General features: G+C 42.6%; 1 protein-coding gene across 5 annotated transcripts in view; it reads right to left on the bottom strand.

The window, feature by feature from the left end:
• TMEM131L (transmembrane 131 like) overlaps positions 1 to 23,320 on the bottom strand; it is a 134,112-nt gene that overhangs the window by 4,164 nt on the left and 106,628 nt on the right. For 4 of the 5 annotated variants that reach the window (XM_048847422.2, XM_048847424.2, XM_075127751.1 and 1 more), the window contains 7 exons: positions 22,698 to 22,822; positions 20,062 to 20,195; positions 18,675 to 18,860; positions 10,057 to 10,135; positions 8,447 to 8,532; positions 6,820 to 6,940; positions 4,670 to 4,758 (listed from right to left, as the gene is read on the bottom strand). In XM_048847422.2, the coding sequence (XP_048703379.1) occupies positions 4,670 to 4,758; positions 6,820 to 6,940; positions 8,447 to 8,532; positions 10,057 to 10,135; positions 18,675 to 18,860; positions 20,062 to 20,195; positions 22,698 to 22,822 (820 nt within the window). The remainder of the gene's footprint in view (positions 1 to 4,669; positions 4,759 to 6,819; positions 6,941 to 8,446; positions 8,533 to 10,056; positions 10,136 to 18,674; positions 18,861 to 20,061; positions 20,196 to 22,697; positions 22,823 to 23,320) is intronic. The other variant, XM_075127750.1, reaches the window with a different exon arrangement.

Genomic DNA, 23,320 nt, shown 5'->3' with positions numbered 1-23,320 from the left:
CAGCTGCATGTGTTTCAATGATCACAGGATCTTCTCCTTCCCAGAGGCTAGTGAAGCTTAGAAAGAAAAAAAAACGCACTCGCGATGAAATGTTCTCCGAGCTCATGCTGTCCTCCCACACTGACAGAGCACAGATGAATGCGTGGAGGCAAATAATGTCAGAGTGCAGGAAAGCACAAAATGACCGGGAGGAGAGGTGGAGGGCTGAAGAGAGTAAGTGGCGGGCTGAAGAGAGTAAGTGGCGGGCTGAAGAGAGTAAGTGGCGGGCTGAAGACAGGGCTGAAGCTCAAAGGTGGCGGCAGCGTGATGAGAGGAGGCAGGATTCAATGCTGAGGCTGCTGCAGGACCAAACCAGTATGCTCCAGTGTATGGTTGAGCTGCAGCAAAGGCAGCTGGAGCACAGACTGCCACTGCAGCCCCTCTGTAACCAACCGCCCTCCTCCCCAAGTTCCATAGCCTCCACACCCAGACGCCCAAGAACACGGTGGGGAGGCCTCCGGCCAACCAGCCACTCCCCCACAGAGGATTGCCCAAAAAAAAGAAGGCTGTCATTCAATAAATTTTAAAGTTGTAAACTTTTAAAGTGCTGTGCTTAAAGTGCTGTGTGGCATTTTCCTTCCCTCCTCCACCACCCCTCCTGGGATACCTTGGTAGTCATCCCCCTATTTGTGTGATGAATGAATAACGAATGCATGACTGTGAAGCAGCAATGACTTTATTGGCTCTGCAAGCAATGATTAAAGGGAGGAGGGGAGGGTGGTTAGCTTACAGGGAAGTAGAGTGAACCAAGGGGCGGGGGGGTTCATCAAGGAGAAACAAACAGAACTTTCACACCGTAGCCTGGCCAGTCATGAAACTGTTTTTCAAAGCTTCTCTGATGCGTACTGCGCCCTCCTGTGCTCTTCTAACCGCCCTGGTGTCTGGCTGCGCGTAACCAGCAGCCAGGCGATTTGCCTCAACCTCCCACCCCGCCATAAACGTCTCCCCCTTACTCTCACAGATATTGTGGAGCACACAGCAAGCAGTAATAACAGTGGGAATATTGGTTTCGCTGAGGTCTAAGCGAGTCAATAAACTGCGCCAGCGCGCCTTTAAACGTCCAAATGCACATTCTACCACCATTCTGCACTTGCTCAGCCTGTAGTTGAACAGCTCCTGACCACTGTCCAGGCTGCCTGTGTACGGCTTCATGAGCCATGGCATTAAGGGGTAGGCTGGGTCCCCAAGGATACATATAGGCATTTCAACATCCCCAACAGTTATTTTCTGGTCTGGGAATAAAGTCCCTTCCTGCAGCTTTTGAAACAGACCAGAGTTCCTGAAGATGCGAGCATCATGCACCTTTCCCGGCCATCCCACGTTGATGTTGGTGAAACGTCCCTTGTGATCCACCAGAGCTTGCAGCACTATTGAAAAGTACCCCTTGCGGTTTATGTACTTGGCGGCTTGGTGCTCCGGTGCCAAGATAGGGATATGGGTTCCATCTATAGCCCCACCACAGTTAGGGAATCCCATTGCAGCAAAGCCATCCACTATGACCTGCACATTTCCCAGGGTCACTACCCTTGATATCAGCAGATCTTTGATTGCGTGGGCTACTTGCATCACAGCAGCCCCCACAGTAGATTTGCCCACTCCAAATTGATTCCCAACTGACCGGTAGCTGTCTGGCGTTGCAAGCTTCCACAGGGCTATCGCCACTCGCTTCTCAACTGTGAGGGCTGCTCTCATCTTGGTATTCATGCGCTTCAGGACAGGGGAAAGCAAGTCACAAAGTTCCATGAAAGTGCCCTTACGCATGCGAAAGTTTCGTAGCCACTGGGAATCGTCCCAGACCTGCAACACTATGCGGTCCCACCAGTCTGTGCTTGTTTCCCGAGCCCAGAATCGGCGTTCCACAGCATGAACCTGCCCCATTAGCACCATGATGCATGCATTGTCAGGGCCCATGCTTTCAGAGAAATCTGTGTCCATGTCCTGATCACTCACGGGACCGCGCTGACGTCGCCTCCTCGCCCGGTATCGCGTTGCCATGTTCTGGTGCTGCATATACTGCTGAATAATGCGTGTGGTGGTTAATGTGCTCCTAATTGCCAAAGTGAGCTGAGCAGGCTCCATGCTTGCCGTGGTATGGCGTCCGCACAGAAAAAAGGCGCGGAACGATTGTCTGCCGTTGCTCTGACGGAGGGAGGGGCGACTGACGACACGGCTTACAGGGTTGGCTTCAGGGAGCTAAAATCAACAAAGGGGGTGCCTGTACATCAAGGAGTATTTCAGGCAGGACTGCACGGAGGGTTCCAATAAGAAATGGTGCACCTAAGTTATCGTTCTTATTGGAACAAGGAGGTTAGCCTGGCCTCTGATTGATACATGGCTAGATTTACCTCGCTGCACCTTCTCTGTGAGTGACTGCAGTGTGACCTAGAGGAATGAGTCCCCTAGACAGGGGAGGAGGCAAATGAGTACAAAACAAATCTGGTCTATTTCTTGTTTTGACCCACTCCATCTATCTTTTACATCTTTGGCTGGCAGCAGACGGTGCAGAAGGACTGCATGCCATCCACATCTCATGGCTGCTTGGCAGAAGATGGTACAGTACGCCTGCTAGCCATCCCCATCTCTTGCCTGCCTGGCAGAAGATGGTGCAATACGACTGCTAGCAATCCTCATCTCTTGCCTGCCTGGCAGAAGATGGTACAGTACGACTGCTAGCAGTCCGTATCGCCTGCCTGCTCACCATAAGACGGTTCAATAGGACTGACTGCAGGACTAAAGAGAATGACCTGGTCAAGTCACTCCAAATTTAGTCCCTGCGCCCATGTCTGCCCAGGCGCTCCCAGCCGACGCGGCCAGGAGCACCTCGGACACGATGAGGACGACTACCAATCGTATTGCACCGTCTGCTGCCAGAAGGCAAGGGGTTGCTGCTACTGTGCAGCAAAGCCGTACCGCGTCTGCCAGCACCCAGGAGACATAGGGTGACGGTTACCTGAGCGGGCTCCATGCTTGCCATGGTATGGCGTCTGCACAGGTAACTCAGGAAAAAAGGCGCGAAATGATTGTCTGCCCTTGCTTTCACGGAGGGAGGGAGGGAACGGGGGCCTGACGACACGTACCCAGAACCACCCGCGACAATGTTTTAGCCCCATCAGAGCGCTCCATTGTGACTGCTCTGGACAGCACTCTCAGATGCCCGATTGTTTGCCATTGCTCTGACGCTGGGAGGGGCGCTTACAGGGTTGGCTTCAGGGAGCTAAAATCAACAAAGGGGGTGGCTTTACATCAAGGAGTATTTCAGGCAGGACTTCACAGAGGGTTCCAATAAGAAATGGTGCACCTAAGTTATTGTCCTTATTGGAGCAAGAAGGTTAGCCTGGCCTCTGATTGATACATGGCTAGATTTACCTCGCTGCATCTTGACTGCAGTGTGATCTAGAAGAATGAGTCCCCTAGACAGGGGAGGGGGGGGAAGCAAATGAGTACAAAACAAATCTGGTCTATTTCTTGTTTTGACCCACTCCATCTATCTTTTACATCTTTGGCTGGCAGCAGACGGACTGCATGCCATCCACATCTCATGACTGCTCGGCAGAAGATGGTACAGCACGACTGCTAGCAGTCCGTATCGCCTGCCCGCTCACCATAAGACGGTTCAATAGGACTGACTGCAGGACTAAAGAGAATGACCTGGTCAAGTCACTCCAAATTTAGTCCCTGTGCCCATGTCTGCCCAGGCGCTCCTGATCGACCTCACAGAGGCGACCAGGAGCACCTCAGACATGACGATGACGGCTACCAGTCGTACTGTACCGTCTGCTGCCACAAGGCAAGGGGTTGCTGCTACTGTGTAGCAATGCCGTACCGCGTCTGCCAGCACCCAGGAGACATAGGGTGACGGTTACCTGAGCGGGCTCCATGCTTGCCATGGTATGGCGTCTGCACAGGTAACTCAGGAAAAAAGGCGCGAAATGATTGTCTGCCCTTGCTTTCACGGGGGGAGGGAGGGAACGGGAGGCTGACGATATGTACCCAGAACCACCCGCGACAATGTTTTAGCCCCATCAGGCATTGGGATCTCAACCCAGAATTCCAATGGGCAGCGGAGACTGCGGGAACTGTGGGATAGCTACCCACAGTGCAACGCTCCGGAAGTCGACGCTTGCCTCGGTACTGTGGAAGCGCTCCGCCGAGTTAATGCACTTAATGCACTTAGAGCATTTACTGTGGGGACACACACACTCGAATTTATAAAACCGATTTCTAAAAAACCGACTTCTATAAATTCGACCTTATTCCGTAGTGTAGACATACCCTAACTGGAAAACAGACATAACTGCACTTTCCTTCTCCCATCATTCCTCTGTCTTGTCCAATTAGATCATAAGTTCTTTGGGGTAGGGACCAACTCTTGTGTGTCTTCAGCACCTCTCACAATGGGCACCTCATATTACCTGGGGTCTCTAAGCACTACTGTAAATACACATACATGATAATAACTAATTTCTCCTCATTTATTTTACCCTAATTAAAAGAATTAGCAAGCTCAGCTCTCTAACAGTCTAGTGCTAGTGGTTTTAAAAGAAAAAATGATATTAATTACCTTGCTTTCCAAAGAAAGAGAGAAAAGAACATGCTTAGTGATATTCTGGAAGTTTAGCAGCACTCTTACCTTCTGGAAAAGCACTGTATTCATTCATCTCTAATGGGCAATACATGTTGGGAAACTGGCTATCGCAAGTTGCATTCCAATCAATGAAGCTATTACAACAAAATCAAACAACAAAAATCAAAATACTGTACAGGGTTTATGAAAATAGTTTAAAAACACTAAGATACTGTAAAACTATTAGATGACAATTGCCTGAAATAAGTGATCGCACTTCACACATGCTGATTACATAATAGTACAGAACAGTTATTAACAGCAATGGTGTGTGTTAAAATTAGGCTAATTCTTATACTGAGCAGGGTGTTGTGGAACAATTTTTACAATGGGGTGTGCTGAAAGCCATTGAATCAAACTGTAAACCCTGTATATGATGGGAACCACTTCAAGCCATGGGGTGCAGCACCCCATGCCCCCCTAGTTCCAGCATTTATGATACTGAGCATTTTTTAAAATCTTTTCCCCATAAGGTGGAAGAACAGACTAGTGGCTAAAGTACAGGACTGATAAGAAGGTTATCTGAGTTCTGTTTCTGGATCTGCCACAAACTTCCTGTATTACTTAAGCAAATAAAAACCTTCTGGGATTCAGTTTCCCCATCTGTAAAAAAAGAATTACAGTATGTTCCTACCACATAAGCGTCTAAGGAGGCTTTATTAATTAAAGTTTACATTAAAAAAAACCCCTCAGATTGCTTTAAGTGCTATGGAAATGTGAAATAGCATTTGATTGTGTTTAATTAATACAAATTTTTCCTAAATCCTAACCCTGGTGTTATAATCAAGGTTATCTAAATGTTTCTATTCATAACTGCTAAAAATAGGGGTTTCTGCCTTAATCCCTTCAAATCACATTAGGCTCCTGGCAAACAAGTTGTCCTCTCGTATTTACTTGGATCTGTTATTGTATTAGTTTTCAAACTAAAATGATTTCAAATCTTTCAAAAAGGTTTTCTAAGAGTAGTTCTTAAAGATACATCAGAAATTAAACAAGCACTACTGAGGAGTGAATCTGAAGAGCCCCAAGGACTCAGTCTGGATAGGCTAGAAGGGTAAAACAACTTTACTACTCTGAGGTTGTGTTAACCCTGTTATAACATCCAGGCAATAAGAAACCAACATGAGTTATTACAATTTAAAAGCAAATAATTGTACATAATTTTCATGTATAACTTTATGTCAAAATAATACTAAAATTATGACATGAGCCTTTCAAAGCAACGCAGTTTAGTATTAGAACTGCTACATACTACCATTAACTTGCTCTGCCTAAAAATTACAGCCTCAGAATACTAGTTACTGTTGCTTCCCATTAGGGCTGCAGTTTTCGGACACACCAGGTTTAAAATCAGATTACTTGGCTGCTTTAATTCAAAATGTCATTGCTTGTGGACATCTGAGTCATCACTCTGATGTCATATTTGCCCATAGCTTGTGAAGGGAAGAGCCAGTGGTATTTTGCAGTTTGAAGAGGACACAGTAAGATGCAGTGTGTTTGTCCCTAGTCTTCAGGGCCACTGCACCATGCATTCTAAACTATTTTTTCCGGCAATTTACAGGATGGAGATACAGTTGTGGGGGGGAAATGATCTTTCCTGCCTGAGGTTCACTGCTGTAGGAAAATCAGTGCCTCAAGACTCGGGAAAGCCTGAGGAAGTCAACCCAGCCCGTATTTTTATACTATTTTCAACCTGTGAATATTTGATTTTATCTTTCATGTACCCATTTATTTATTATGCATTTAACATTTTTACCCAGGACTGGATTCATGACTATAACAATAGGAAAGCAGACATAAAGATGAGGCACCCATCTCCATCAGAGGGAAAAGAGAGAAATCAAAAAGCTTTCCAAGAATGATTTGCTTAAATTTGTGAGAAATATGAAGTTTTGAAATACCTACATACGAGTGAGAAAGCTGGTCAATTTGTACTGACAATATTAATACCATGTGCTGAAAGCTAACAAACAGCTTTAAACAGTATGTCTACAGTAAGATTTTTGCTTACTAGATCTTAACATGCAACCATAGCATAGAAACTGTTTAAATGGCACATGCTTAAACATTGCAAGATAAGCTCAGATACATTCATGCTGTTAAGGCCGTACGCTGAACAATGCAATACCAAAAAGTTTAAGCAAAAAATAACTTGCCTATTTTGAACAGAAGGGGTTTCCTGGATCATGCACGGTACGTTATTCTCAAGGTTATAGTTTAAGCTATTTGTCAAACAGACTGGTTGAGCAGGCCACAAGTCTCCTGTCGGATAAAGACCTAGAACGGCAAAGAGATCTTGATTGCAGTGTATGAAATGCAAAAGTACAGAAATGAGGGATCCACCAAATCCTAGTACTATGGTGAATCTGATTCTCAGATCCCCAGTAAAAAGGTTGTATGTAAGAGAGAGAATCCAGCCAGAGATCTCGCTTCATAGTTTTCACAAAGGACAGTACCTGTCCCTCCCTCCTATATTACTACTTGAACCCAAAAAGAAGGGCTGTCAGTATAAAAAGAAACCTCACTAAAAGACTCCAAGACAGACCAACTGTCAGGGCCAGATCCTACAGCTGATATAAACTGACTCAATGGAGCTAGGCTAATTTATACCAGCTGAGGATCTGTCCCTAAGAGTGTATGTCACTGGATGAAAATTCCTAGGGAAGAACTTATTGACAAATGTTTATGTTTGATGGAACTTGCTGTGCAGATGATAACAAAATCAGACACTTTTCTATTGGTTAAAAAAAAAATGATTGAAGCGGATTCTGAAATTCAACACAGCAAAAAGGAAAGATTCCTACAGAAAGTACATGTGATGTTGGAATGACATCAGTGATGAGAACTGGTACTTGTACCTTTCATCATGGGAGGATGGACTAAATGAAAATGAGTCCCTTCCCAAGACTGTTTTCACACTAAATTTGAATACTGACTACATGTTTGTGTATTAAAACTTCTCCTCAGGAAGAGACTCTAGTTTTGAACAGAAGAGCTCACGCTGCTAGAGCCATTAAAAACTGGAACAAACTATAGGTGCACATACTTCTTAAAGGAAAAAAGAGATTAAAAAATGAGAGAGAGCAAGCTTCAGATTTCCTCTCTGATTCACAATTATATTCTACGAGCTCTAATTTATCCTGTAATCTTTTACTTCACAATTTGTTAATCCCACCAAACAGATGAACATTATTTCCATTTGAAATGCAGACAAACGAAAACAACCACATATTTAAGAGCCCAAATCATCACATCATTCATTTTGGAGGGAGTAAGGTCAAAAAGGGCTGAGGACTTTTTCTCAGTCATGACTTAGGAAATTAGGAGAGAAATATCTGATGGCATTAACTGTGTCTCAACTCTATTTAAGACAAGAAGTCAGTTCTTTTGACCTCTCAATCATGCTGGTAACTGTTTAAATGTTACTCTGCAGTCAGGGTGCTTAGTCTGTGCAAAGCATGACAACTGTCAGGAAAGAATACAAAAAGTGTGAAATGACACATGAATCCTGCCTTTTTTCAGTGAGAATGCCATAAACAAAGTCTAGGTTATAACAAAGAGTAGTGATAGTAAAGGAAGTCTTCTCTGAGTCCTTTTAAGTTGTCAGGAAGTTTAAAAAAAAAAAAAGTGAAGTCCTCAGCAACGCAGCTCAAACACAGCAGTCTGACAGTAAAGCCCTTGTGGGTTTATACATAAATGTAGTTAAGAAACATAATGCGTGGTACTTATGTGTACTACTGCATAAACAATAGCACCAAATCTGCTGTTGAAAAAGTAACTAACCTGTATTTTTGTCAGGATCTGCAGTTATGTCAGCGAAGTTGGGACATACGGTTTCTGGATACTGGGGGACAGTATTTATGTCTCTGCTGAATGAAGACAAAGGACTTTTTAAAATTTTGGATTATCAACATTGAAAAATGCCCTAGTGATTCTTCTCCTGGAAAAGAAAATTCAAGGAGTTTTATAGGTTTTTTTCATGTTGAAAATGTTTTGATGGATGTCTCTAGAGTGGAAGATACTAAACGGAGTGATGGAACACTAAATAATAGCTGATACTGTAGGGAGCATGGAAATGGCATCCCTTTGCTCCACAAATTAAGTTTTTCCTTTGCCTATTCTCCTTACTCTGAGCTATCGCATACCTCACAATCTTATTTTAGTGCTTCTTACATGTGGAAAACAAGTAAAATACTAATTATCTTAACTCTTTATTATCCATATTTCAGATGATCTGAAACTCATATAGGAGCCAAATTTCATTTATAAACATTCTGATTACCTGAAGGTTTCAGATGTCCCCCAAGCCATTCAGATAATCAGAGTTTACTTTAAGATAATATATATAACATATTCCATATTTTAATGTGTGTGTATTCACATATTCCATATATATCTAATTTAACTGGAACACAGACTGTATTGAGACTAAATGAGAGCACAGTTCATAGGTTCAGACTGAGATTAAGTTTGTTTGGGATGAGCTTTAGCTATTAGTGATTGCTAAACATAAGAGGTCCTCCCACATCTTTAAAACCAATAGGTCAGTTTTCCATATACTGTACTACAGAAATTTACTTCTCAGAATAATGTCACCTGCACAAGAGGAAGAAAAAGCTCTCCTCACTGAGAGCCCAACTCTTCTTTTTGGGCGCGACCTCTCTCCCAGTCTGTGACATTTTGGCCTCTATCACTCTCCCTGCAGATATCAGAGATGGTTCCCAATTTGTTGTTGGAGATACAGGCTTTTGGCCATGGCCCTTATAGCCCTACACCAGATGAGTATTTCCAAAGCTGCACTGAAATACTCCGTTATCAGTAACCCCGGGGAAAAGATGTAATGGACTCTATATAGTAGCTGAATCCGACTTGTCTCAAACTGGGAGTGAGATGAAGATCCAGATCACGAAAACTTTAGATGCGGCACATATTATAGTAAGGGGGAGGATATGTCAGAGAAAGAAAAGGAACAATTTTCGAGTTGTCTCAGGACAGCATGATTCTCATAAAAAGAACCCCATCAACTTAAAAGTGACACATTTGTCTGATCTTTTGTTACCTAAAAATTAGCACTGAAAACTACTAGAATGGGAAGATAATACAGAAAAAATAACTTCTTTATTTTTCTTATGCATCCCATATTTCTCCTGCATAACAAGCAAGGTTTCCCTATCATTTGGGGAGGTTTTTTCATAAAGCTACAGGGAAGAGAGAAACATTTTCAACACTAGGAAAACATGACTGTAGTACCACAAAAATTAGCAGAGAGAATCACAAGCAGGTGTAGGACCTGAAACTGTTTTTATTTTAATTCATTTTAAAAAAACTAAAAATATTTCAAGTTGATGGAGTTCCTTTAATATTTTACTGGGGTAGACTTAACAAAAATTTACCTGGTATTGCAGATGTTATGAGACAGATTTAAAGTGATGGGAGTTTCAGTTGGAAAATCATTTTGTGAAATATTCTCCCCTAAATAAAACAATGATTGTGAATCAAAAAAGATTTTGAAAACAGGAACATACACAATACACTTACCAATGGTGTGTATGAACTTACTTCTCAGTGTGGAATGTCAGTACCAGCACTTACCATTTCAGAATGTATTTATTAAATATGCTTATTCATAAACCCGTCTGAAATCTATACAGGTGTCATGTATTATATGGATTCTCAACCTGGAGACCATGACCCCTTCTTTTTGGCTAGCTAAGAGGAGGGCCCAGACATTTTTTTTTCTTTTGCAATATGGGCCCAGGATTTGGAAAAAGATTAAGAACCACTATTCTACCAGAAGAGTAAGTTCTTCTGTGGTGTCAGACTTTATGAAAAGAAAATACATTTATTTATGCATTGTTTTTTGTGCAGTGTTCACCTTAACAATTGTTACTATCTAACATTTATAATGTTAATTATTCATTCCTACTTACTATCAAAATGACTATTTGAAAAGAGTTACACTACATTATGAATACATATGGTTGCCAACTTTCTAATTACACAAAACTGAACACCTTTGCCCTGCCCTGCCCCTGCTCACTCCATTCCCCCCACCCTCACTCACTGGCTGGTTCAGGGAGTTGGGGTGCAGGAGAAGTGTGGGCTCCAGGCTGGGGCCAGAAATGAGGGGTTTAGGGTGTGGGAAGGGGCTCCAGGCTGGGGCAGAGGGTTGGGGTGTGAGGGCTCCAGCTGGGGGTCCTGGCTCTGGTGTGGGGATGAGGGGTTTTGGGCACAGGAGGGGACTATGGGCTGGTGCAGGGGGTTGGAGTGCAGGAGAGGGTGTGGGCTCCAGGATCGAGTTTGGGTGTGTAAGGGGGCTCACAGCTGGGGCTGACCAGACCTGCCAGGGTCCCTTTTCGACCAGGTGTTCCGGTAAAAAACCAGACGCTTGGCACCCTATGAATACACAGAAAATTATTCCAGAGATAATTCATCTCATTAGGTCAGAGGCACAGCTAATCTTTCCTGACTCTGAAGCCAGGTCTGTTGATATGTTTTTACTCAGACACTAAATTATATTCATATTATTCAAAATAGCATTTAGAGACATGAAATCAATTTTTCCATCTCACTAGAGAACATTCAATATAAACTATTTTTAAATTCTGTTCATTATTAATGCTGCAGCAAGCTACCTGTTACTAATATTATTGGTCTAAGGATTTTCACTGTTCTTTTTAATATGGCACAGCAATGAAGTATAATTGTGCCTTCTGGTGTTTGTGACGTGCTTTGGGCTTATTGCCCTATACAAGCACATGATTCTGGGGTATTTTCTGTAAGTTTTTGAGCTGTACATCTGTGCACTTTCTTAATTACCCACAAACAAAGATATCTTTTCACTATTTTGCCACTTACAGATGTAGGTCATGTATATTACAACACATAACATATCCATTGTTCCACATGTAACAATAATCTAAAGGTAAGGACTAAATTAAAATGTGGGCAGAGTTAGTAGCTTTCAGTTCTGCAGTCTTCCCAAAAGTGACTAATTGTACAGCTTCCTTAATTTCTGATGTGGTACTTTTTCAGTTCACTTCCTCATCCACATTTTCTCTTTCCCCTTTTGCTTTTAGTGTTGATGGCTATTTTCTCTACTTTCTCAGGTGCTTTTACTCTCATATGTTTTAGTTCACATTTGGATTTGTATTACTCCTGCCTAAACTAAGGTCTATGAAGCACTTGCAGGTAATCTGTGTAGAAGGGGCTGGTCACATGCTGTATACTCTTCTCCCAGTATCAAGTTGCTTATACAAGTGCCTGATCCCTTCAAAATGAAGAAGAGCTGAGAGATCTGTAGAAGAAGCTAGAAACAAAAAGGGGGGGGGGGGGGGATGGGCAGACAAGCTGCCTCTACTAGGGGCTGCTGCTAAAGAAAAGGAGGGGAAAGGAGGCCATACCCACACCAAAAGGCCACTTTGTTCCCTCTCCAGTTTACATTCTCACTCTTTGACTCCTACTTCAGTTTTCATTTAAGAAGGGTTTCTCTCCTACATTCCCCCTCCCTCTTAGCAGAGCTGTCCTCAGGAATCAGAGCCACCAGTGAGATGGTTTCAGAGTAACAGCCGTGTCAGTCTGTATTCGCAAAAAGAAAAGGAGTACTTGTGGCACCTTAGAGACTAACCAATTTATTTGAGCATGAGCTTTCGTGAGCTACAGCTCACTTCATCAGATGCATACCGTGGAGACTGCAGCAGACTTTATATATACACAGAGAATATGAAACAATACCTCCTCCCACCCCACTGTCCTGCTGGTAATAGCTTATCTAAAGTGATCATCAGGTGGGCCATTTCCAGCACAAATCCAGGTTTTCTCACCCTCCACCCCCTCACACAAATTCACTCTCCTGCTGATGCTAGCCCATCCAAAGTGACAACTCTTTACATAATCAAGTCGGGCTATTTCCTGCACAAATCCAGGTTTTCTCACATCCCCCCCACCCCCATACACACACAAACTCACTCTCCTGCTGGTAATAGCTCATCTAAACTGACCACTCTCCAAGTTTAAATCCAAGTTAAACCAGAACATCTGGGGGGGGGGGGGGGGGGAGGAAAAAACAAGAGGAAACAGGCTACCTTGCATAATGACTTAGCCACTCCCAGTCTCTATTTAAGCCTAAATTAATAGTATCCAATTTGAAAATGAATTCCAATTCAGCAGTTTCTCGCTGGAGTCTGGATTTGAAGTTTTTTTGTTTTAAGATAGCGACCTTCATGTCTGTGATTGCGTGACCAGAGAGACTGAAGTGTTCTCCGACTGGTTTATGAATGTTATAATTCTTGACATCTGATTTGTGTCCATTTATTCTTTTACGTAGAGACTGTCCAGTTTGACCAATGTACATGGCAGAGGGGCATTGCTGGCACATGATGGCATATATCACATTGGTGGATGTGCAGGTGAACGAGCCTCTGATAGTGTGGCTGATGTTATTAGGCCCTGTGATGGTGTCCCCTGAATAGATATGTGGGCACAATTGGCAACGGGCTTTGTTGCAAGGATAAGTTCCTGGGTTAGTGGTTCTGTTGTGTGGTATGTGAGATGAGATGGAGCTTCCAGATAGAGAGGAATGTCTGGGGGAGAAGGGAGAAGAAGAGAATGAAGTGGCTGGGAAGCAGGGGGGTGGGACGAGACAGCACTAGGCTGCACAGAAAGCTGTTCAGGGAAAAAAGGAGGGGGATAGGGTTGAAAAGAGAGTGAACATAAGCAACCGAACAGACAGAAGGAGAAGAAATGAAAAGCAAAGTGGACAATGCGATTACACATTTCAGATGGGACCCCACTCTTCAGTGTCAACAACTTCAGTACATTCCTAATAATACTCCCTCATGTAGGAAACACTAGGTAGTTGCCAGGGGTGGTTACCTGGGGAAGAGGTCCACAGGGCAATCTATTAAGACACTGCAGTGCTATAAAAAAGTTTGTGCCTTGCATAAAACAGGAGTAGGCTTGGCCATACCCACACCAAAAGGCCACTTTGTTCCCTCTCCAGTTTACATTCTCGCTCTTTGACTCCTACTTCAGTTTTCATTTAAGAAGGGTTTCTCTCCTACATTCCCCCTCCCTCTACGCAGAGCCCTAAGCATTACAGCTGGAGCCCTTTCACTCCAACTCACCGTTCTCCTGTTCCCCAGAGGACGAGGTCACCAGTGTCTGGCAATATCAGACACTTTTAACATAAATCCTGTGAGGCTCTTGTTGTATAATTTGGTTTCAAGTCTCAGGGACTTTTCTTAGCAGGGAACCAAATCACTATGAGGTGGAATACAAAATTCCACAACTAAGTCTGAACTGTGGCTTCAACAACATGGCCCTTCCACCCGCCAGCAAACCTCCCTAACAGAAAACAGCTACATCACAAGAGAAAACCTGTGCATGTTATTTTTAATCTTTCCTTACTCACTTATGGTAATTAGAACTCCTATAGCAACTTTGCCTGCAGGCACCGCCCCTGCAGCTCCCAGCCAATGGGAGCTGCGGGAGTCCTCGGTGAAGGCAGCACACGGAGCTGCCTGGCCATATCTCCACCTAGCAGCTGAACGAGCGGGATGTCACCGCTTCCTGGGAGCCCCCCAGGTAAGCACCACCCAGAGCCTGCCTCACCCCGTCCTGTGCCCCAATCCCTTGCTCCCTCCCACACCCAAACTCTGCTGCGGGAGGGGTGGGAGAGGAGACTGCCCCAGCAGCGACCGGTAAGACTGGCACAGGAGCCGTCTGAGCTGCCCCTGAGTCAGGTGCACCAGCTGCTGCAGAAGTCAGAGGTCACGGAATCCGTGACCTCCATGACAAAATTGCAGCCTTGATGATAATACATTGACAGTTTTGTACGTCACTTTCAATCATTGGATTATATATGTACAAAATACTATTATATTGCAACCAGGCATCTTGAAGTGCCTTGCTAACACAAACGAATGAATCCTAACAATACTCCTGAAGGTACAACAGTCAACGGTTGTTAGACATATTTTACAGAGGGAAAAACTGAGGCCCATGCTGGCCAACATCACACAGTGAATCAGTGGCAGAGCTAGAAAGAGGAAGGGAGTGCAGACTCCCAGTTCCTTACTCTAATAACTAAAAGACACTGCCTTTCTACGTTAGAACCCAACTGAACTAAATACTACAGATTAGACTGCAAAAAGGATCAAATCAGTTTGGAAAGGTTCAGACATGATGACAAGTTACTTCTTAACAGTATAGTCTTCTAGGCTCAAAACTAGGCTTTCCCTCCCAAATGTGATACCACATGTTCCTCCAGCCTTTCCCGGTATTCTTAAATGTATCTGAAGCATTTATGAAAAACTTACTTTTCCACCTATCTAGAGCACTAACCGCCGTAGGAGAATGAGTATCATATTGCTGATCAGGCAGAAAGTAAGAGTTTTCCTAAGACTAGTATGACAACAAGAGGACAGAGGAAAGAAGTTCACATGGTTATTGAACATGGAAACAAAAATATATCCATGGTTAAGAAAGAAATTACTAGTGTACTTTGCTAGAACGGGGAAAAAGCAAATATATTTTATAAAGTCATGTTTTACACTACAACCTAAATGTACAACCGACCTGCCTATTACAGAAGAGAAACAGGCAATTCCGGAGAGAAAACAGCATGAATTATCAATGTGTCCCAACAAAAGTAACTTAATAAAAGGTATTTATTCACTTGTGATCTGATGTGAAAATTCAGTGTTCAATGACTTTCAAAGACAGACTATTACGCCTGTATAATGTAATCCAGGAAGTTTTCGGAAAATGTAGGGGACAATTTCCTGGTGCAAGTCCTGGAGGAACCAACTAGGGGCAGAGCTCTTCTTGACCTGCTGCTCACAAACTGGGAAGAATTCGTAGGGGAAGCTAAAGTGGATGGGAACTTAGGAGGCAGTGACCATGAGATGGTCGAGTTCAGGATCCTGACACAGGGAAGAAAGGAGAGCAGCAGAATACGGACCCTGGACTTCAGAAAAGCAGACTTTGACTCCCTCAAGGAACTGATGGGCAGGATCCCCTGGGAGAATAACATGAGGGGGAAAGGAGTCCAGGAGAGCTGGCTGTATTTTAAAGAATCCTTATTGAGGTTACAGGGACAAACCATCCCGATGTGTAGAAAGAATAGTAAATATGGCAGGCGACCAGCTTGGCTTAACAGTGAAATCCTTGCTGATCTTAAACACAAAAAAGAAGCTTACAAGAAGTGGAAGATTGGACAAATGACCAGGGAAGAGTATAAAAATATTGCTCGGGCATGCAGGAGTGAAATCAGGAAGGCCAAATCACACCTGGAGTTGCAGCTAGCAAGAGATGTTAAGAGTAACAAGAAGGGTTTCTTCAGGTATGTTAGCAACAAGAAGAAAGTCAAGGGTAGTGCGGGCCCCTTACTGAATGAGGGAGGCAACCTAGTGACAGAGGATGGGGAAAAAGCTAATGTACTCAATGCTTTTTTTGCCTCTCTCTTCACGAACAAGGTCAGCTCCCAGACTACTGCACTGGGCAGCACAGCATGGGGAGGAGATGACCAGCCCCCTGTGGAGAAAGAAGTTGGTTCGGGACTATTTAGAAAAGCTGGACAAGCACAAGTCCATGGGGCCAGATGAGCTGCATCCGAGAGGGCTAAAGGAGTTGGCGGATGTGTTTGCAGAGCCATTGGCCATTATCTTTGAAAACTCATGGCCATCGGGGGAAGTCCCGGACGACTGGAAAAAGGCTAATGTAGTGCCCACCTTTAAAAAAGGGAAGGAGGAGGATCCTGGGAACTACAGGCCAGTCAGCCTCACCTCAGTTCCTGGAAAAATCATGGAGCAGGTCCTCAAGGAATCAATTCTGAAGCACTCAGAGGAGAGGAAAGTGATCAGGAACAGTCAGCATGGATTCACCAAGAGCAAGTCATGCCTGACTAATCTATTTGCCTTCTATGATGAGATAACTGGCTCTGTGGATGAGGGGAAAGCGGTGGACGTGTTGTTCCTTGACTTTAGCAAAGCTTTTGACATGGTCTCCCACAGTATTCTTGCCAGCAAGTTAAAGAAGTATGGGCTGGATGAATGGACTATAAGGTGGACAGAAAGCTGGCTAGATTGTTGGGCTCAACGGGTAGTGATCAATGGCTCCATGTCTAGTTGGCAGCCGGTATCAAGTGAAGTGCCCCAAGGGTCGGTCCTCGGGCCGGTTTTGTTCAATATCTTCATTAATGATCTGGAGGATGATGTGGATTGCACCCTCAGCAAGTTTGCAGATGACACTAAACTGGGAGGAGAGGTAGATGCACTGGAGGGTAGGGATAGGATACAGAGGACCCTAGACAAATTAGAGGATTGGGCCAAAAGAAATCTGATGAGGTTCAACAAGGACAAGTGCAGAGTCCTGCACTTAGGACGGAAGAATCCCATGCACCGCTACAGACTAGGGACCGAATGGCTAAGCAGCAGTTCTGCAGAAAAGGACCTAGGGGTTACAGTGGACGAGAAGCTGGATATGAGTCAACAGTGTGCCCTTGTTGCCAAGAAGGCCAATGGCATTTTGGGACGTATATGTAGGGGCACCGCCAGCAGATCGAGGGACGTGATCGTTCCCCTTTATTTGACACTGGTAAGGCCTCATCTGGAGTACTGTGTCCAGTTTTGGGCCCCACACTACAAGAAGGATGTGGGAAAATTGGACAGAGTCCAGCGGAGGGCAATAAAAATGATTAGGGGACTGGAACACATGACTTATGAGGAGAGGCTGAGGGAACTGGGATTGTTTAGTCTGCAGAAGAGAAGAATGAGGGGGGATTTGATAGCTACTTTCAGCTACCTGAAAGGGGGTTACAAAGAGGATGGATCTAGACTGTTCTCAGTGGTAGCTGATGACAGAACAAGGAGTAATGGTCTCAAGTTGCAGTAGGGGAGATTTAGGTTGGATATTAGGAAAAACTTTTTCACTAGGAGGGTGGTGAAACACTGGAATGCGTTACCTAGGGAGGTAGTGGAATCTCCTTCCTTAGATATTTTTAAGGTCAGGATGCTAAAGCCCTGGCTGGGATGATTTAGTTGGGGATTGGTCCTGCTTTGAGCAGGGGGTTGGACTAGATGACCTCCTGAGGTCCCTTCCAACCCTGATATTCTATGATTCTAATGATTTACTGCTAGTTCATGAGCTTTAATTCACACACAATAATACTGACTGGTTCACTGCCTGTATGAGTTCTTGGTTTGCCAGGTGCGTTTCCTTCTTTCCACATTTATAAGCAGCAGCAGACATGCAAACTTGAATTTGCTTTATGCTAAAGGACCCAACACTAGAATTACTGCCAATGCCACAGGCATTTATCACTAAAACAGGTCAAAGAAAGCACAGAGTATCATGGCAACCTGAGTCACTAATGCATTCACCCTAAGATACTCTCGCAAAATGATTACATGTTTTAGACACATTTAATAAATAGGAGACCATTTTTCCCCATGAAGGAGCACAAAAGGTGTACAAATTAACTGGAGGCAACTAGATGCCTTGACTAGAGCATTAGGGAGCACTGAATGAATTTTGGGGTTTTCTAATGTTTACAAGGAATTTTCTAAATAATATGTTTTGATATTGAAACAGTCAAATAGCACATTTTCAGATGCAGGAAAGATCTCAGCTACTTCAGAGTGTGCACAGGTCAGGTATTTGAGTCCTGGATCATTTCTAACCTACAATATTATAATGGTTATGGAACAACAAATACCACAATTCTGCATCTTGGAGTCTTTTAACTCTAATGTTTGTTTTCAGATTTCCTGAATAAACCAGGTTAACCACGAGTGGATGAATACAAAACCCCTTTGTGTTAGATTTAGCAACTGGTAAAATACTTTCTGGTCCCTCACTCTGTAGAATTCTGCCATGAAGACTCGATTCTATTAAGCCATGGCAGCTGGGCAGACTGCATAGGCTATACACACTCTCCTGGTCACTAACTATCCAAAAAGAAGATCTACATTCGGCATGTACTTGTGCGTATTCTATTTCCAACACTTACTTGATGGAAGAAAATGCCGGGTAGTAATCATGGGCTTTTTATCTCCATCGGAACTGCTTGTGCTACTCCAGCTGCCCCAGCTACCACGACTGGCACGTACACTTCCTGAAGAACTTCCACAGTCTGAGCTTGAATCAGAGCAAAACTTTTCCAAACAATTCTTCTTAGATCGTTGATAAAAGATTTCTGAAGGAAGTTGAAAAAAAAATTAAAAATATTACATTTAAACTCAAAATTAAATAAAAATTGTTTTTGAAATGTGTGATATTAATCCTTTAAATCTGCTGAGCAGAAACAGGGAGTATTATTTATAGATAGCGTCACTGGCATGTAGGCATTTTATGGGCATACAAGATGACAAAATCCCTGCCCTGGAGGAGCTTACCATCTAAATTACACCTATAATACAATGGGAAGTGACAACAAACCATGGCCTATAGGGGCTGAGACAGGTGGAAGAAATGGGAAGTGCATACTGCTCTTTAAGCAGCATAAATTTTATTGTAAACAGAGACCTTATATAAAAGACCCTGGGAACATGCACATTAAAAACAAGAACAAACCTAATTGATAACTCAGTCATGAACTATGGACTTTCCCCTTCTCCTCATTTTAACAAGAATAAGAACCACCACTATATAAACTCATTTATCTTCTTAACATACCCTCTTCTCAAAAGCTGGGGAAAACAGATAGACTTTGAGGAAAAGTGAACAGGCCCTGGATCCGTGGACCAAGGCAGGAAACAAGGTTCAAAGTTGATGGTTATTCACTGAAAATGCCCTACCCATACCCCACCTGATGCTATTCTGGGGGCTGTCACTTTAACTGATCTCAGGTAGGCATGATAAAGTAGGCATGTCCCAAACAGTTTAATGCAGTGTTGTTCCCAGGATATCAGAGACAAGGTGGGTGAGGTAATATCTTTTATTGGACCAAATTCTGTTGGTGAGAGAGACAAGCTTTTGAGCTTACACAGAGCTCTCTTTAGGTCAGCTCTGTGTAAGCTCAAAAGCCTCTTTCTCTCACCAACAGAATTTGGTCCAATAAAAGATATTACCTCACCCACCTTGTCCCCCAAACAGTTTAAGACATTATAGTTTCATGCTCTGACATGTCTTTTTACCTTGACTAGGGAGTATTGTGGAGGAAATGCATTCAGCCCCTCAGAGAACGAATACTTTTTGGTATTTCTTGGCATCTCAGCAACCATGTTGACTGGCTCCCAGAGGAGCTACATATAGCCCTCATTGGCCAGGATGGTCACATTAAGGGGCCCATGAGGGCAAGGGAAATAGAAGTCCCCAAGGGAAGGAATCAAAATATTGTGGTGTCAAAAAACTACACATTACTTTTTCCCAATGCAATCCCAATAATGATTACATACCTGTTTCTCCCTGTGTAGACAAGTTCCCAACTTTTTGGTCTGTTTTACAAGTTTCCCTTATGCCAATGTTAGTTCTTAGTTCAGGCCTTTCAAATTCATTGCACATACGCTTCAACTCATTCTGTTCAGGAACCCTGAAATAATCACAAACCAAAATGCATTTACATTTTAAGTATCATTTCCCCCCTTCCAATTACTAAACATTTTATTAGCAACTCTGTCAAGGCAAGATCTTGAGCTGGGAACAGCCTCAAAACTCTTGTTCCTCAGGTTGGCTGGGTCTGTGAGTGAGACAAAGGTGACAGATACCTTCAGAGCTCAGACAGGACAGTTTGGGTGCAAGAATTGGCCGCATATTTCCAACAGCTTGGAAGCTCACCAGAACTATCACGTGCTTCTTTACAAACATTGTCACACCTTCCTCTCACTGCCCCCTACCTGTGAAGCACAAAGTGATCCACAAAGTCATTACCCTCTCCTCCAAGTTGTTCCTCAAAACACACTTCTCCTCTGATGCCTACAAGAAAGTATAGGTTGAGGGACAGTCTGGGATAGTTGAAGTATTGTCACCCTTTTTTTAAATATAAAGATTGTATATCTTCCAAACAATCTCTCCAATGCTATATATTGTTTGCCTTCCTAGACTCCAATCTTGCAATCAAATCCATTGAAATCAAAGTATTTCTGCAGAGCTGTAGAGTCTGCCCAGGGGGATATGACTGCAGGATCAGGGTCTAAAATTGTTAGTTCCTTGTGACAAGGACCTAGATTTCCAGTGCACCCTGAACCTGATTTGGGTTCCTGAACACTAACACAATAGATCATCATCATCAAAATAATAAGCAGAAGAAAACCCACAACTGATTCAGGAAATATTTTTCTCTTTTCAATTCTTAGCTAGTAGGAGCCAACATTTCTTGATCTAATACATTATCAGTCAGATCCATGTTAAGGGAAGCCCAAAACCAATCAGGTGGCAGGGTGAATGCAGAATAGAACTACCCTGTGGAAACATCAAAAATTTGTTATCTTTAGTATTATGTATTTCAGGACTAGTTTGACTAATATTGGAAATGACAAACATTTGAGTTATTATTTTTATGGAGAGTAGATGGCCACATTTTAATGCCTAGAAAGCAATGATTTTTGAAAAGTAAATAAATGAACCAGTAAGAGAAATAATACTAGACAAACATTTCCCTTCCATTTTTGTTTTTCTTATCTACACAGACCTTGATCCTGTGCTGAATTCTATGTATTGTGAGCAGACTGTGTTATGCAGGATTATCACAATGGCCCCTCGTGTTCTGGCTTTACAATTGGTTTTGTCTAGTTACACTATTTAAGAGTCCGTTAAGTCAATTTAATTCTTTTCAGGATTGTGGTCTTAAAATCTAAGCTGTTTGGGGGGAGGCACTTTCTCTTATTGTATTTTTGTACATTGTCTAGCACAATGGGGCCCTGATTCCAAATGGCATCTTTAGAAGTACTGTAATAATAATTTAATAATGATAAACAACAACATGAAATAATAGGAAAAGCTTACAATTAATTGACTCTTAGAAATTATTGAAGTAAACTTATAAAAAAAGTTTTAAAAATATTTCTCAGGATCTTTTCATATTTCTGTCTAATATTCTGATCTAACATTCCTTTAACTTACCACAACACTTGGCAACAAACGACAAAGAAGTCATTTAGTCTGAATGTCCCAGGTATCCCAGACTTCCTCTTTTAAAAGTTTATTTTTAAATCACTACACTTCATTGGAGAAATGCTGGCTTCTTCATAAAAAAAAAAATTCTTCTCTTCCTCTTTATACTATATTAGAAGATAAAATTGCTTCCAACTAGTTAAGAGATGATCTGATTCACACGAAGTTGGAATCATTTCAAAAGATTTTTCTTTGCTGCAGACAATACATTCTGGATTTTATCCACTCGGAACAGAGTGGAAAGGAAACTAACCATCGGGAGTTTTAAAGCAGGCAAATTTCCAGTCTATAAGGAGAAGCAATTAAATACTGACCAGGATGTAAATTCAAACTCTCACATTTCTCCATTGCTTGTTAGTTTAAAGTCTGTCTACAGAGGACATACGTGTTCACAAAAGTGCAGGTGTACCATATTTTGCGATTATAAAATTAGCATTATTTTATTTGTTATCAGGCATATAGATTTCTGGGTGATTTGTTCCTTTAATCTGAAGTGCTCAGCAAGAAACATTTTACAGCTCAAGAATAAATCAAAGAATTAAAGTAGTGACTTCCCCATGAAAATCCTCCCATTCTCTGCAATTGAATCCTAAACGTGGCCCTGATTCTGCAAAGAGATCCATCCAGGTGACCCTTTGCAACCACAACAGGTCCCACTGAAATCAACAGGGCACCTTACAGATTGCTTTGCAGAATGGGGAGTGTACCTATACACACGTGGGCACACACACATTTTCCTGTGTAATATAGTATAGTATGTATTAAATATGACAGTTTTAGCCCTGGATTATATCATCATACAATAACCTGCATACTGTACTACACAAAACCTAAAGAGAGACTAAAAATGCAGAAATGAAAGCATTTCCAGTTTCAACATGGCATAATAAAAATTGTGATTATCCGAGGATGCAGCACACACCTTGGAGATATATTGACATTCTTTTTCTTGTTTTTTCTAGATGTTCTATTTCTATTCCAATTTATATTTGATAAATTGCCTTCTCTTTTCTCCTGAGATCTCTTCTTCCTGAAAGCATCTTCTTGCTGAAAAGGTAAAAACATGAACGAGTGAGACAACGTGTCTATTATCAATGAAGTAACCTTGGTAAATTCATGTCAGAGGTTTTATCTAGGCAAAGAACATTCACAAAATGACACTTTTAGTGGAAGATTTAGTGCCACTTTCCAAGATCACCACTTAATCTACCTACCCAAGATTCAGACCTTCATATCACTGGTAAATGTTGAGAGATAAAAGTTTCTGAATCCCCAATGTGCTAGCATTTCCCCCCTTTCCTTCCCTGCCCTGCCCCTGAACAAAGTAGGGAGTGCAGAGGATGATAGGGGAAAATGTCTATACAATTCTTAATGGACTAAAAACTAGAAACATCTGCCTGATTTGTGATCAGCTTGTGGGAGTGTTCAGCAGCAATAAATTCTCTCTTCCCTCACCTATTGGTGGTGTCCCCTCTGTTTATCTGACATACTACTGAAGAAATAATGGGGATAAGTAAAACAGAAAATATTAATAAATTTAAGTTT

The sequence above is a fragment of the Caretta caretta genome, chromosome 4 (genome assembly GCF_965140235.1).
Source record: "Caretta caretta isolate rCarCar2 chromosome 4, rCarCar1.hap1, whole genome shotgun sequence".
NCBI lineage: Eukaryota > Metazoa > Chordata > Testudines > Cheloniidae > Caretta > Caretta caretta.
Note: the sequence above shows the minus strand (reverse complement) of the source record. Positions and strands in the feature narration are given on the sequence as shown.